This window comes from Corvus moneduloides, chromosome Z (genome assembly GCF_009650955.1).
Source record: "Corvus moneduloides isolate bCorMon1 chromosome Z, bCorMon1.pri, whole genome shotgun sequence".
Classification (NCBI taxonomy): Eukaryota; Metazoa; Chordata; class Aves; order Passeriformes; family Corvidae; genus Corvus; species Corvus moneduloides.
The window spans coordinates 74,341,434-74,356,579 of record NC_045511.1 but is presented as its reverse complement, the minus strand read 5'-3'; the positions used below and the strand labels follow the sequence as shown (position 1 = coordinate 74,356,579).

Genomic DNA, 15,146 nt, shown 5'->3' with positions numbered 1-15,146 from the left:
GCGTTTTACGCCGGCGGGCGGCGCTTTGCGGCGGCGCTTTCCGGCGTGAAGCCGCATCACGGTGAGGGCGGCCGGGCAGCGGCTCCCGGAGCGCCCGGGCGCTGATGCAGAAAATCAACAGGAACGTGGTCCTGGCGCTCCTGTCGCTGACTAGCCTGGTTTTCCTGCTCTTCCAGCTGTGCTATTACAAGTTCTACCTGTCGCAGAAGGTAAGAGAGGAAGCGCGCTGCCCCGCGTCTGGCTGCGTTTCCCCGCCGAGCGCTGTATCGGCGTTTGTATGTATTCCGGAATTCTGCCTCTGCCGCCGGAATTCCCTGGAGCCGCTGGGAACGCCGGCAGGGTGGGCGGGGGAGCCCAGGCCGGTGTCTGGTGTCACCAGTACAGTCGGGTTTGTGTTCCCAGCCTGGTATCCAAGTCACTGTGTCAGCCAGGGGCATCTGATTTTCTCCTGGAGGGAATGATGCCCCCGCCAGCTTGGAGCCGCCACGGCTTTTAACCCTCAACTCTCGTTGCTCGGTGATTTTTATTGACGCCGAAGTCGAACCGAGCGCTGTCTGAGGGCTCTGCCGAAGGAAGACAGCATCAGCTGACTGCAGGGTTTCCGACACTGGTGTTGCAGAGAGAAATCCAACTTTTTCTTCAGTCGTCTTAGCGCTTTGTGACTCAGTGCTCTTAATGTGCCGGATGTCACAGACTAAATCCTGCTTTTATAGCTGGAATGCTGTTTGTTCCTCCTTTTATACCTGGCCTGGAATGTTCAGGCAGACGATTTTCGGTAACAGCAAAAGAGGTGAATGTTACAGTAAATTAAATCCTCTGCTGGCTTCATAGTTTACAGTTGCAACCCCGACTCAACAAAGGAACTCCCTTTACTTTTACAGAAGAACCGTGTAGGTTTCAAAGTGTCCTGACTTGGTTTTTGGCTTTTCTTTCCTTATTAAGTGCAGTCAATGTCAGTGACAGGTGCTGCTGCAGCCTTCGACTTCCTTCTCACCGTTTCTGATTGTTAAAACAACAACTGAGAAATTCTTTGTGCTTTTGAAAAGCCAGAAGCTGAGCCATGAGCTGCCTTGACTCTCACGTGAATATGCTGTCTTTAAAACTGAGTTGTCCAGGATTACACCTGGAAGGACTGAGGCATAGCCCTGCTGTCTTTGCCCCTGTGGTATTTGCCTGACAGGGTTTGTCATCCTCCTATTTTACATTTACTGGCACATTGACTTGGAAACCTGAGGCCTCACCATGCAATCCTTGCATATCTGGAGGTCCCTGGGGCTTGTGTTGTCCTTCTAGATATACTTAAGCCAGAGCAGTTGTTTATGATTTCACATTCAGTGCTGTAGCTGAGTGACCAGAGGCCTAACCCCAGCCATAACCATAAAGTGGATAAAGCCCCCTGAATGTCATGTTAAGAAAGCAAGGATTCACCCGAAATTTTGGGTTTCTTTCTCCCTTCTCCTCCCCTTCTTATTATTTTGTTTTTTTTTAATAGAATGGAGCAGCTTTTTCCAAAGTCAGAGGAAGCCAGTCAGGCCAAGACAGCACTCGATGGGTACGTACAGTGTCACGGGTTCATGCAGCTCTTCCACAAGTCTCTGAGAGAGAGAACTCGCTTGGAACTGCCAGTTCAGGGTCCAGTTCTCTTCACTCTTCCCTGGGCACTTTCTGCTTTGAAAGACAAAGAGATACACTTTGTAACTTTGCTCGGTAAAGAGAGTATCAGAACATCAGTGTAAAGTAAACTTGAGAAACAGTTACAGCTTCACAACCTTTGCCAGTGCAGTGCTCAGTTGTGTTGTTAATGTTTCTGGAAGCAACACTTGTTCTTTCTGAGACAGAAGTGTTGATCCAGGGTTTTGTGTCTTTTCAGGCTGACTATGGGAAAGATTGGCTGGTTTGCCGTGCAGCTTCTTTGTTAGTCTGAAACGGTCCTGGGTCGCCCAGTCCTCCTTTGCCCACTCCAGGTGTTTAATCTGCTCACTGTTCTGTGTTGCCTGCTTGTGCTGGCGCGTAAAGTGCTTCCCAAGCAGGAAAAAGTCACATTTCATCATTTGCCAGCTTCTGCATTCCAGCCCTCATGACCAGTGCTGGGAGTGCCATTAGGTGCTGGAAATGGGATCTGTTTGTTGTGTCTTGCTTCCGGCTTGCGAGATTGAACGCCCACCCTGGGGAATCAGAAGCTCCGTTATCATATTTGTAGTTAGGGCTTGTTTGGAAACACTTTTGCAGAAGGCTTTTGTTAACTGATCTCCCAGTGGACAAACAGCACAGATGGTTAAGGAGAAGGATGTGCTGGGAGCTGGCTGCCTTTCCGATTGGATGCAATGTTGCTAATTAGCAGAATGGCCATTTAAAGGCCTGGTTTCTGCTCAGCAAGAGGGAAGGTGCTCTGGTTAAGAGCTGTCCCTGGAAATAATCCAAACTAGCTGCTCTGTGGACTGCTTGCTTGTGCCAGGAATGCCTTGCTATTCTTGGAGGTGACAGCCCTTGGAGGTGACACCCCTTGCAGCTGCCTACCAGGTGTGAGGTGTCATGCTCACAGGGGGCTTCCAGTCTGTGGGAAGAGTTCTTCTAAAGGTTTAACTTGCTCTTACGAGATCATTTGTGACAAAGGATGCTCCATGATCCTGCCAGGGACCTACTGCACTCCAGGCTTTCCTCAGAGTCCCTGCAGTGATGTGCCCAAAATAATAAATTTGAAGACATTTCTCATGATGACTTGGCATCAAGGTCATGTCTTTCTACCATTATTTATGTTTTTTGACTTATTTAAGTTTCAACTGAAAGCATCTGTTTTCTTAGAGTATTGATGGCTTGGGGAAGGGGAAGCAGGTACTTTTGCCCAGTTTTTTTTCCTGTTCATCAGTCTGGTGTGTCAGTTTTAGTCACAGAAGTAATACGAGCACATCCCTTACCTTTCAGCTCCATGTAGCTGAAATCACTGTGAGGGTGGCCTTGCTTCTGCCTGTACTACACAGGTAATGCTGCTGCCAAAACTCTGTTGTTGACCCACATCCTGCCCTCGTGTTTTCACATCTGTCTGAAGCCAGAGCTTTAAAATCATTAAATTTAAATTTTACAGTTGAATACATTTAAGTAGCAGGGTGACTGTGACTGCTGTAAGTGGCTTCTGTGTACCATGGATGTTTAAATGTGCTTGATTAATGTTCTGCACTGGACCAAGTTAATAGCTCCTTGCATCAGGCACAGAACCCTTTTGCTACAGCTTTTAACACCGTATGCAGTGTTGAGTGCCCTGGGTAGACCAGAATCCAAATTCTGTGAGGCACTTGATCCTGCCTTCTCACTCAGTCTCACAACTGTTCATGAAAGTGAAGTGTACACTCAGAGGATGTGTATTGGGAGATAAGATTTTCTTCTTTCAGTGGGCTGGGGTTTCTTTCTGTTAAAGAGTTTTAATGCAAAGATGTGTTTCTGTCCTCTGTCAAACAGCATGTGGTTAGGAAGTTCCTAGGATTAATATCCAGTCACAATATTCCAGTGTATTTGATCGATCCTTTGATTTTGGGACTGGTTGATAAAGACATTGAGCAGATCAGAAGCTCTCCTGATGGCCTCAGCCCGGAATGCAAGTACTTCTGTGCTCCAAGAGACTTCACTACGTTTGCACTGCTGGACAAAACATGGAAACATGAAGTAAGTGCTTGTCTTCACATTTGTGCTGTTCTTTGATGTTGTGACATATTGCTTTCATGTTTGAATTCATGTGGTGGTAATATTTTAGGCAGAGGGATCTGTGTTTTGAAGTAAAAGTTACCCATTTACTAGCCTGGATACAGTAAGAGTCATTTATAGCTAAAAGTTTTTAGAGGCTGTCTGCAATATTCAGAAAATCACTTGTAGTAAGAGTCCATGCCAAAAGGAAAGAAAGAAAGGAAAGAAAGAAAGGAGGAGAACCTTGAGCCTACATGTAATGTAGGTGCAGCTGTTACAAATCTGGAGTTTGGGGACTTATGAAGAAGAAAATGCAGGTATTGATGTGACAAGTCTGGAAAAATTATCACAGTCTGCTGGTTTACATTTCTTTTAGCACATCCTTGTACTTAATACCATTTCACTCAAGGTGTTGGTATCACTGCTGCTCTGTGGTATTAGGAGATTTTTTAATGCGTGTGTTAAAAATAGAGGTGTAGCGCATGATGAAGGACAAAATTGAATCCAAAATTATTTCATCAATTAAGTGTAGTCTGGAAATATTTATTAGATTAATTTATACAGACTAAAGATACCAGTGGTAAACACCTTTTTTCTTCTTCTTCTTTTTTTTTTTTTTTAATTAGAAAAAGCAGAAGACATTGAAATGGTCTGTGACTATTTCACTGAAGAACTTGAGTGAAGAGGGATGTCACTTGAGACCTGATCGGGCAGTTGTTTTGCTCATAGCTGTGAAGGAATTCAAGAAACTGAGAATAAAGTTGTGTGGCAGCACACTGAGATAAATCCATCTCCCCATTGCGTTGTGTCTCAGTGATAATTTCTGTATGATTCAGAGGAGAAGCTGATATGCTTATACAAAACATTTCAAGAGGGGAAATTGAAAGGTTCTTCAGATGCTGACTGGTTTTCTGTTTTTTTTTTAATCAGTCAGAATTTAATTCCCTTTATTTGTGGAAATATGAAAGCCTGTTACCTAATGCAGCGTTCAGTGTTTGGCGAGATTTATATTTGCCCCACTAAAGAAGGTTTTGGAGTAATCATTTTTGTATAGTGGTGTTGGTATTTAAGGACTTAGGAACACCAAGTTTGGTAGAAGAATAATTGCAGAGAATAGTTTGAGAATGCAGGGTAGGGTGCAAGGAACAAACCCAATCCATGCATGGCTTACAACCTTTATTTGTTGTTTTATTGGTGTTTGGAATTGCTTGTGGCTGCTGGTCTTCAAGCTCTTAGAAATTTTTGATTCATTTGTGCTGAAGTCTGATTAAAAAGTAGAAATGGGGAATGGTGTGAGTTAATAATAAGCATTTAGCATTCAATTTTGGTTTCTCTAATCTTTAGCCTGCTCTGCCTCCTGCCTCTCCCATTTTCAGGTGGGCCTTTTTAGAACAGCTGAGAAAATGGGGTTCCAGTGGCTAAAGATCATAAACAAGGACCCCCGCCTGGATGGGATGGATGACCTGTCTGGGGTGGAAATTCCCTTGCACTACATATTCAAACTGGCATCCCATGCCATTCACCTGGTGGTCTTCTATGAGAGGAGTGGCAATTTCCTCTGGCACGGACCCCTGAGACTCAAGAAACACATGGACAGAAAGTTTGTGCCTTTCCGGAAACTCCACTTTGGTCGCTACCCTGGAGCGTACGAAAAGTGAGTTCACAACAGGGAAAAGGAGAAAGTCATCGTGGCACCCCGAAAATGACTTCCTTTGTGTGTAAAACTATTCTCTTTCCTTAAGTCAGGTTATAAAATTCAGCTCATGTGGGATTCAGACTCCAAAAGTGCAGGCTTTGAGAGCATCGTTTCTGAGAAAATGAGGAAAGTATTGAGACGTTTCACAGGTCAAAAGAAATCTGTTAAACTTTTTCCCTTAATTTGATCCAGTTCTTTCGTCCTTTTAAAATGTGGAATCTGTATGGGATATGTGCCTACACGTTTGAAGTAAACTGTGTAAGCTGTTGAATAATCCCACTTCAATCGTTATGAAGGCTGAACAGCTTTTAATTTTTAAAAGCAAATAGCCTCAAAGTACAGGGTAAAATTTGATTCTTAAGTGCATCTCAAACAACCAAACAGGCTGAATTTTAGAAAGCACTGAACAACATCTTTGAACAAATTCAAGTCATGAGTCAGTAAAGCGATCAATGATCTGACAGACTAACTTGGGGTTTGGAGGTGTAGGAGTTCTTTTTAAACAAAATTTTGAAATGTATAGGGAATTTGTTGAAGCTCTTGTTGCTTTTTTTGTTTATAATTGGTTTTGGCTGTATTTGGACAGCGGAATCACTGCCAGTAGCGTGCATTAAGACTATAACCCAAGTTAAAGGAAAAAGTGCCGTGTGGTTTGTAAAGGAATTAAATGGGGTAATGTATTATCTTTCTTTCCTTGCAGGCCAGAACTTCTGCTTGTTTCCATTGATGACTTAAAAGTTCAAATTCCAAAAAATCCGTCCAGTTTTCTAGAGGAGATGTCCCACTCTAGATTTCTTGAATGTAGGTACAGAGAAGCTCGGGCTTTCTTTCAGGTTAGTGGTAACCAGGTGGTGTCTCTGCGATGAAATGTGTGTTTTCACTGATTGACCCAAACCTAAGAACAGCTCACTGGTGTTTTTTGACCTGAATGGGACTGTTCACATGCACAAAGCTGAATACAATCCTTGATTCTGTTCCAAACAGTTTGCTAAGTGGTAATGAAAGCAGAACTTTACCTGGAGATCATGGCCTTTTTTTTTTTTTCACTTGTAAGCACATTTTTTTCCAAGAGGGAGCCAACATATCCATAGTTCTTACACAGCCTTACTGTTAAATGGATCTCATGTAAATAAAACTAAGATCTTCTGTATCTTCATGGCTGAAAACTTTCCTTATGGCAATCTTCAAAGTTTTGAGTAGTGTTTCATTTCACATTTTTTGAGCCATGTCCTGCAGTTCCATATTCTTCGTTTGGCGTATTTGAAATGGTCACATTCCAAAGTGACTTATTTAGCTGCTTTTCTGACTGTGTAAGCTAATGTTTTATTCGGAGAATTATTTTTAGAATTTTGCTACCTGATTTAGCAGATAGAACAGTCTCTGCTGCAGTGTGGGGAGCATTTTGTCCTAACTTGAAAAAGGCACGAGATATAAACTGACCAAGAGTTCACAGTTAAGACTGCAGAGTTAGAGTCAGGCCACTGAATCTGAGCCATCTCTGAGTTCATGGAAGGGCGAAAAGGACACTGGAGGCTCCATTCCTCAGTCTTTCAGGTGCTGGGGAAAGGGAGGACCACTCCTGTTCAGTCTAGTAGGCTGTAGATCCCTGTTTGTGTAGCAGGAGGGTCACAAGGGCATCCATGTGTTGTCCCTTCATGTGCAAAAGACAGGAAAGTATGTTCCACTTCAGTCTCCAGGCAGAAATCACCACAGGCAGAGAAAATGTGCCCATGAATGTTTTTTGAACTTTGCTGGAGCTTTGACACTGAGATAGGCAGCTGGCACCTGTTTTGAAAAGTTCATTTTGGCTGCTTGTTGCCCTAAAGCTCTTAAAGGAATCCTTTACAAAGCTGCGTGGTTGTTCCTTTGTTAGAACTGGTCGTGTTTGCCCAGGCTTCCGTGATGGTTTTGGCTTTGCATGGACAGCAGACCTTGCTGCAGTTGCGTCTAGAAGATTTTTGTGTTCTCACAGTTTCTTCTCCTTGGCAGTTTCCCGTAAAACTTAACACCCAATTCTGTCACTTGGTGGCGCCAAATAAATTGATCATGGAGTTCTGGAGGTTGGAAAAGCCTTGATGTGCTGGCAGGGACTGAATCTGTCCATGTGTTCCCCTTGGGACTTCGGGAATTGACTTCAGCATATGCAGAACAAGGGCTCACCCGTGTTGCTGCCAAGTGCTGAGAATCAGTGTCTAATACCTATTTTCTTATTCTAGTCTACTGTTAATTTGCATTCTGATGATTTGGAAAAAAAGGAAGGTTGGTGATTCAGAGTTTTGATTTTAACTTGTCATTCCAGTGCATGTTCTGAAAATGGGCTATGTATGTGAAAACAGGTATTAGTTAAATAAATTTTTAAAGATCCTTTTCTCCTAGGACGGTGAGAAAAATGAAGCGGCAAGTAACTTCCTTACTCTTGCCTTGCAGCTGTATCCTGATGATGCCTCTCTTGATGCAGTGGAATTCAGGAAAAAGGCAAAATCCTTGCTTCATCTGGCTGCCTTGACACTGAATAACTTGGGAGTAAAGTTCTGGCTGAGCAGTGGAACGTGTCTCGGTAAAACATTTGTGTTGTGTTGCGTTTTTAAACTCATCTGAAACTTTAAACACTTCATCCTCCGTTGCTTGTGATGTCAGCAGAGGCCAAACGTACTGGGTTGGAAGGTAATAACTGTACTGAAATAGGCCTTTTTGCTCTTGAAAAAAAGCTTTTTCTTTAGAAATCTGGGCCGTGGAGATGCTGGGCAAGTTTCCAGTGAAGCATTTGGTGTTGTTAGCAATTACCTGTGTTGTATTCATCACTGCTGCGAAGTAATCAACAGTTCCCTAATTTATGTGACGTGGAATTCACTGAAGTGCCAGTTGGAAAACGCAATGATGAGCACATATTTCTGCTGTCCATGTACACTCTAACCCTGTTTTACTTCCCATGCAATTTGATGCTTATCACTGACTTCTAAAATACAGTTTACATTTATTTACTTTCTTTAAAAAACAAACTTTTAATAAAATAGTGCATTTGAGTAGGTAATGCAAGTTTTCAGTTCTGCTGAAGGTAGAAGTAGTGTCTTATCACTGGTGAGGATTCCTTTGTTATTGAAACAGTTTGTGAAAACTCGTGTGTGCACATTTGGCTTGTATTTATTTAATCCTAGGGAATATAATTTTCTGAATGAGCAGTTACTAAAAGCTGCCTTAATGAAACAGACAAAAGGGTGTCCCACTTCTTGTCTCTCTGCTTTGCAGTGGTGACTGAAAGATGATTAACATTTTGGATGCAGTATAAAACAATAGTTGGAAATCAGAAGCACAGCTGTGGCTGTGTAGCTGTTCATTGCTGATTAGTTTTGGGCCCAGATAGAGAATATTTTTTTTTTTTTTAATATAAATGCATTTAAATTAGAAAACTGAAGATATTTTATATTTTTTTTCTCTTGCATTCTTGGCTTTCTGAGAGGAGAGAGATGACTATAAGTGCAGTAATACTTGTTTTCTTTGATGTGATTCATTCCATACTAAAGAAAGGCAGAAGTCTTGTTTATGGCCTCAGCCAAAGACTTCTGCCTGGTCATCTTAGGACAGTTCATTTTTGTGTTGCTTTGGTTCTGTTGAATTCCTATTCCTGAATTAAGTACTTTGGGATTTTTCTGGTTTATTTTTTCCCCCACAGGCTGGTATAGACAGTGCAATGTCATTCCTCACAGCAAAGATGTGGATTTGGGAATCTTTATAAGGGACTACAAAGCAGATATCATTCCAGCCTTCCAGAAAGCTGGGTTGCCACTGAAGCACAAATTTGGCAAGGTACATAGATAATGAACATTTTACTCCGTGTGTCTTTCTGTAGGTTTGAGTTTTTTTGAAACTTTCTGAACTTTGAGTTCAGTTGCAGAAGTGTTTAAAAAGTTTAAAAATAACGCAGAATTAGTGTGTTTTCTTCAGTTAGAATAGAAGTCACCCTGTATATCTCATGAAAATAAATTTTGTTTTCTGCTGACAAATTGCTTTGTATTTTTATGTTAGATACAGTGTGTATTTTTGTCTTCCAGGTGGAAGACAGCTTGGAACTCTCCTTTCAGGGAGAAGATGGTGTGAAACTTGATATTTTTTTCTTCTATGAAGAGGATGACTACATATGGAATGGAGGAACTCAGGCCAAGTCGGGCAAGAAATTTAAGTAAGAGCTGATTTGTACTACTAATAGGAAAGAAATTGAACAGGCTAGTTTTCACTGATGGCATTTTGTGTGCTGTTGCCTAGCAAAGTCTGTGCTCTTTGTGGAAATGTGGATGTCAGAGGGGAATCAGTGGAGATTCTGCACTCTGAGACCAGTGAAGCAGAGAGAGAACAGTCCTGTGCCTTACTAGAGAGTAAATGGCAGATCTCTTGTGAAATCAAGAGCAGGGCTGGTGTATCATGTATCAGGCAGATCTTATCTGACTGTGACAGGCTCCCAGTTACATAAACACCCAAGATGAGAAAAAGTCTTTAAAACAGTATTTATTGCAAAACCTAATTTTGCAGTAGAAGATTAATCCTTCTGTCTTGATGAAGAAATATTATGGCAAAAAGCCTCAACTCTTCTTGCACAGTAAAACTCACAAGTTGGGATTTTGAGGTAGCAATTTGGAATATTGGGTTGGCTGCAGTGTTGTGACAGCAAAGCAGATGATTCCTGCAGGCCTTACTCTTCATGTTCTGGAAATGGAATTTTGAATAGGATCCCATGTTTCTTGTTTTACCCCTTTCAGTATTAAATCAGCAAACAAGCTTCCTAATCGACTCAGCAAACTGAATATACGTTTTGACAATTAGATTTATTTCCATCACCCAACTTCACTCAGAAGGAGATAGCTGCAGACTAGTTGAAAACCTTGTTGGCTTCTATAGGATTTCATTATCTTTCATATTTTGCTTGAAATGTATTTGTTCATATATAGCTAATGAGAATTTAGTGAGCACTGTCATCCAGTTGGAGATAATGTCCAAATCCTTGTCTTCATTATCTTTGTTCTGAAGTGATAAATAAAGACTGGGAAAGATACTTTGGTAACCAGATTCAAAAGGCACATTTAGAAATGGACTAAAGGAAGAGCTCTTGGAATATCCCCACAGAAAATGTGCTGTGTAGCAGAGTTTTTTTTTTTTTTAGAATACAGCAGCAGTTCCAGTTTTCTTGTGTGATGCTTTCTGAAAAGCAATCTGACCAATAAATTCCTTTCCTTTTCTTTGTGCTTCTGTTGCATCTAAATTGCCGTTGCTGTTTCCATGCCAATGGAGTTGACATGCTCCTTCAAAATTCCACTGTAGCATCAACCCTTGGATACTTGAGAGATGTTTTTCCCCTGTTCCTTTGGTAATGACTTGTCCAAGACATGAGATTAGGGGGTAAATGTGACCATGTGCTGAACTCCAGCTTCTGTATCATTGGATATTACAGCTCTTTTGGAACTCCAGCTTTCACAAAACTCTCTCCTTTTCTTGTAGCTTCGTACTTATTTTTGGTGGTAGCTTTTTAAAAGTACCAAACGTGGCTTTCTAGTTCAATGAGAATCAGATAATAACTTTGCTTAGGCATACCATCATAAGGAAGCCAAGCCTCTTTTTCTGAGCTGGTGTTTCTTAGTTTGATGCATACAGAAAAGGAGCAGGAAAAACTGCTTGTTTACCACCATAAAAGCCCTGAGCCAGGACAGAACGTAGCTGTTCAGAATCCTTACCCAAGTAATGCCAAACACATCCTCAGAAAGTAGAAAAGAGATCCAGCTTTTGTTACTGTGAGATGTGAGAGCATTTGGCGTGATTAATCTGAATATGTGCAACACCAGAATGACCCTCAGTTTTGCTCAGTCTTCAGCCCTATTAGAATTTTGGAGGGAGGCAAAAGTGAGGAGGTCAGTCAGAAGAGAAGTGATTGGTCATGCTGAGTTCTAAATCCACTCTAGCAATTTAAAAGAAATCTCACCAGCCGATTATGTGGTAGAGATGTTGATTGCTACTAGATCGTCAGGGAGAAGGGTAGGAGTTCTCTTCTAAGATTAAAACTGAAAGGTAAAAGATGTTTTCTTCAGGAAGTTAAGTATTTGCACAGGCGTACTTTCTATACATCTAAAAGGGTGGAGAACTAAAGCATTTCTCATAGAGTCCCTAAAATATTTCTCAGAGTTATTTTTAGCCTCTGTTTCCTTGGAGAGCTGGTGTCTAACCCTCACAGTCTGGCTGTGTGGTTTACATTTATTTCCATGTGCACAAACACTTCCTCAGCATTCCTGACACAAGCATATGAGTCCTCCTGATATTGTCTTGGAGTTGCAACAGTTGAGGCTTCTTGTTTGCAAAATTAATACTGGACAGTTGCACTCTCCAGTAGAAAATGAGTATCTACAAAAACTGAGTCTGGGAATCAAATCCACGCTGTTTGCTTTAATCCTTAAAGTGAGTTAATTCTGTAGGTTTTTAACAGAGAGGACTTTGTGTAAGAATTTAGTTTAATCAGTAGTCTCTGGATATATATACAAAAAATGCGTGATCACTTTGTTCTTTCCCTCCACTTAAGGCATAAAGCAAAATTATTTTATTTCTCGTATTGTTTGCTCAGACCTTAGAAATAAAATTCACTTCATGCTTGCAAGAACACGGGGGCAATTCTAGTTCATCATACAAATGCACAAACCTTTTACAAAAGGACAAAGCGCTTATGGTTTCATTTTAACCTGTGAAAAGGAATTTTAGGATGACTTTTTTTTTGTGTGTGGAAGTCTTCAGAACTTCAGAAGTGGGAGTGATCCTCTGCAGGAATAGTAGGTAGACTTTGGTGTTGTTTAGCACCTCAACTCTGATACTTCTATAGGATGTCATTCTGGTGAAGCTGCGAAATTTACCTGTGAACTGCCACTGCTGTAAGCATGTATCACCCTCTTGACACCTTTCTATAAAGGGTCACTGTTAAATCCCGTTTGGAACTGGCAGGGTCTAACCTATAGGTGGCAGAATGATATGTGCACAAGCAACAAAAGAATTAGAAATGCTCCTTCCTAAGCACACGAGGCAAATGTTCACCCGTTACTGTTGATAACACCCTTGTCCACTGTGTAGGAGAAAAAACAGTATAAATGTAACGTGGCCACTCTCTGCAGCTGCTTGCTTTCTCCTTGAACTTAGAGATGCATTCTAGCCTTCTGCCAGTGACCATGCCCTTTTGTTCTGGCACAGGTATCTCTTTCCCAAGTTTACTCTGTGCTGGACTGAATTTGTGGAGCTCAAGGTCCATGTGCCCTGTGAAACCCTGCAGTATGTGGAGGCCAACTATGGCCCAGAGTGGAAGGTGCCGGTGAAGATGTGGGACTGGAAGAGTTCACCCTCCAACGTGCAGGACAATGGAGTCTGGCCTGTTGATGAGTGGGATGATGTCATCCAAATCTACTGACCCCTAGCTGCTGACAGAGTCTGTCACCAGAACTGTCACTTTGTGATTTCCCAGTGCCCAAAGGCATTGACATCTGTTCCCTTTGTAACGCCTTGTGTGTTTCCTAAGGAGACATTTACCTGCCTTTGCTTAACAGGTATTTTCTTCAACTTCATCGTGCTTTTTCCAGGTGGTTAAAGGAGAAGATGAAAAGCAACTGGAGGGAAGGGAAGCTGAAAGGAAAGCTGCTGCACAAAGGGAGTAGAGAGGACTGCAGTGGACTTACGGGCAGTTGACTGTTTAAATGTAAACAGTGACCAGGTGGCTTCGACATTCCTGGGATCATCAAAACCTTCAGACTGTTCAATTCTCAAGCTTGAGAGAAGGTTAGGATGGGAGAATCTCAGAGAAGTTCCTCTTTTTTTCAAGGGAGATTGTGTGACTGTTTAACTTCAAAACACCAGAGTTACGAGTACCTCAGATGTGCTTGATTTGGGACTGATACATCCCTACCATGTGCAAGGGGTTGCTCTGGGGAGTGGAATGTTTATGTTGCACAGGAGCCATGGGACTACCTGCTTTACATCTAGGAGGTATCTGGTAATGGTGTAACACTAAATGAATGGAAGGAGAAACTATCCACACTGGACATTTTTCAATTTGCTCTTTTCTTCTCTAAGAATGTGAAGGTGCATGCTGCTGGGATGGCTTCCCCATGAAAAAAAATAAAAGTCTGGTTTAATGTCCCAGTTCTCGTGTTCTCCCTGTAAAAGGTTTGACTGATTTTTAGAAAATTACAGCTATCCCTGCTTTCCTGCAAGTAGGTAGAAATGGGGGTTATTCATAGTTTTCTGTTTCACAGAACAGAGTCTTCTCTCTATGGAAAAGGAGAAATGTGTACAAATACCAACTGTTCATGAAATTTGCAGCAGCAATCCTGCCAGTCCTGTCAGTTTCAGTTTCTCCTGCCACTGAAATACTGGAGTAAATTATTCAGCTTCTGGCAACAACTTGTCAGGCTGGCTCTTGGAGTTGCATGGTAACTTTGTTAGCTCTGCCTGGTTAAGAAGAGAGAGATATAAATTCCTGCTAACACGATTCACTTGCTAAAGTAACCACAACATCATAGGGGATAATTTCTCAGGTAGAATTTTTTGGTACTTTTTTCTTAGGATGGAAAAAAAAAGAGAATGTCCTTGTGGTTTCCATGTTCATAACTGTTGTCCTGAACTTCGCAGTGTAATAACACGCAGTAAGCCTGCGAGTTTCTCAGATGTGATAAATGTTTAAGAGTGAAAGAAGAGATGCTCTCAGAAAATTATAATCTGTCAATTTTTGACTGTGTAGATGAAAAGACTGATGGGAAAAAAAAAAAAGCATGTCCCTGAAAGGGAGGATGTCTTGAATGGGTGATTATACCTGTAAGGTATTCTTCAGGTTAAAATGTTTTCTCTTCAGAAGATTCAAGTGTGTATTTAACACTGATTAAAAGGGGAGTCTAATTTGCAACTCAAGATGCTGTTTCATCCTTTGTTTGGTCATCTTGGGCAGCATTTAACAGACTTCACTGCAATTACCATGACATAATGCACAGAGGAAAGTCCTGAAATGTTTCTTACACTGCTTATTGACTGCTTGTCTTTGAGCTTTTATTTTTCAATAAATAGTCAGAATAAAGTAGATGCCCACATGTAGGGGAAAGGATCCTTTACTTACACAAACAGATTGCACATTGCACATCTCCTGTCACTCTCTGTGCAGTGGCTCTAGCCACAGATTTCCTGCTTGGATGCAGGTTGGGTCCCAAGGAGAGGTGTGAACATCATAGAACTGCTGCTGTTTGAAGGCACAGCAGGAGGCTGAAGCCTTACCATTCCCACAGGAACAGACAGATTGAGGTGTGTTCCTTTTAGGTTCTCCAGAATTGCCTCACCTGAAATGGATTCTTAATTCTGTGTTACCTTCTTAACTTACTAACTGCCTTCATTTTGGAAGTGGTCTGCAGAGGAGGGCAATTCCTAAGTTCTCCTAATGGTCTTAAGTGGCCATATGCGGAGTCCCTTGACTTTACTGTAGCAAACAAGGTTTTTCATGTTATTTATGTGCTGTTAAAGATGGAAAAGTGTTCAAAGCTCCAGAATAATGGCAAGGAAAGATCGAAGAAATAGCATTGCCTGAAGAGAAGGGACCATAAAAAGACCATGTTCAAAAGCCATAAAAGATGGTTATAAAAAAAGGAAGGGATGTGTGTGCTCCCTATCCATGGGTGGTAGGAAATAGAAGTAAATGGGAGGAATGCAAATTGATCCACCTGCATAGAAACTGGAGTATTTTACATGTGGAAATGTGTAAAACCTATGACTTTGGGGG

At 41.7% G+C, this 15,146-nt stretch overlaps 1 protein-coding gene across 1 annotated transcript; it reads left to right on the top strand.

Annotated features, from left to right (window-relative positions):
- Positions 1 to 15: 15 nt before the first annotated feature.
- FKTN (fukutin) lies at positions 16 to 14,290 on the top strand. The gene is made up of 9 exons (XM_032096620.1): positions 16 to 209; positions 1,493 to 1,552; positions 3,454 to 3,657; positions 5,052 to 5,329; positions 6,072 to 6,204; positions 7,799 to 7,928; positions 9,042 to 9,175; positions 9,421 to 9,548; positions 12,584 to 14,290. The coding sequence occupies exons 1-9, from the start codon at positions 105 to 107 to the stop codon at positions 12,795 to 12,797; spliced, it is 1,386 nt and encodes a 461-aa protein (XP_031952511.1). The 5' UTR covers positions 16 to 104; the 3' UTR covers positions 12,798 to 14,290.
- Positions 14,291 to 15,146: the final 856 nt, after the last annotated feature.

Bases quoted from the DNA above. Each gene is read 5' to 3' on its own strand.
- FKTN (XM_032096620.1), top strand. From the start codon at position 105: ATGCAGAAAATCAACAGGAACGTGGTCCTGGCGCTCCTGTCGCTGACT. The intron at 1,553-3,453 runs GTACGTACAGTG...TCTGTCAAACAG, and splicing joins GCCAAGACAGCACTCGATGG to CATGTGGTTAGGAAGTTCCT. The intron at 6,205-7,798 runs GTTAGTGGTAAC...CTTGCCTTGCAG, and splicing joins AAGCTCGGGCTTTCTTTCAG to CTGTATCCTGATGATGCCTC.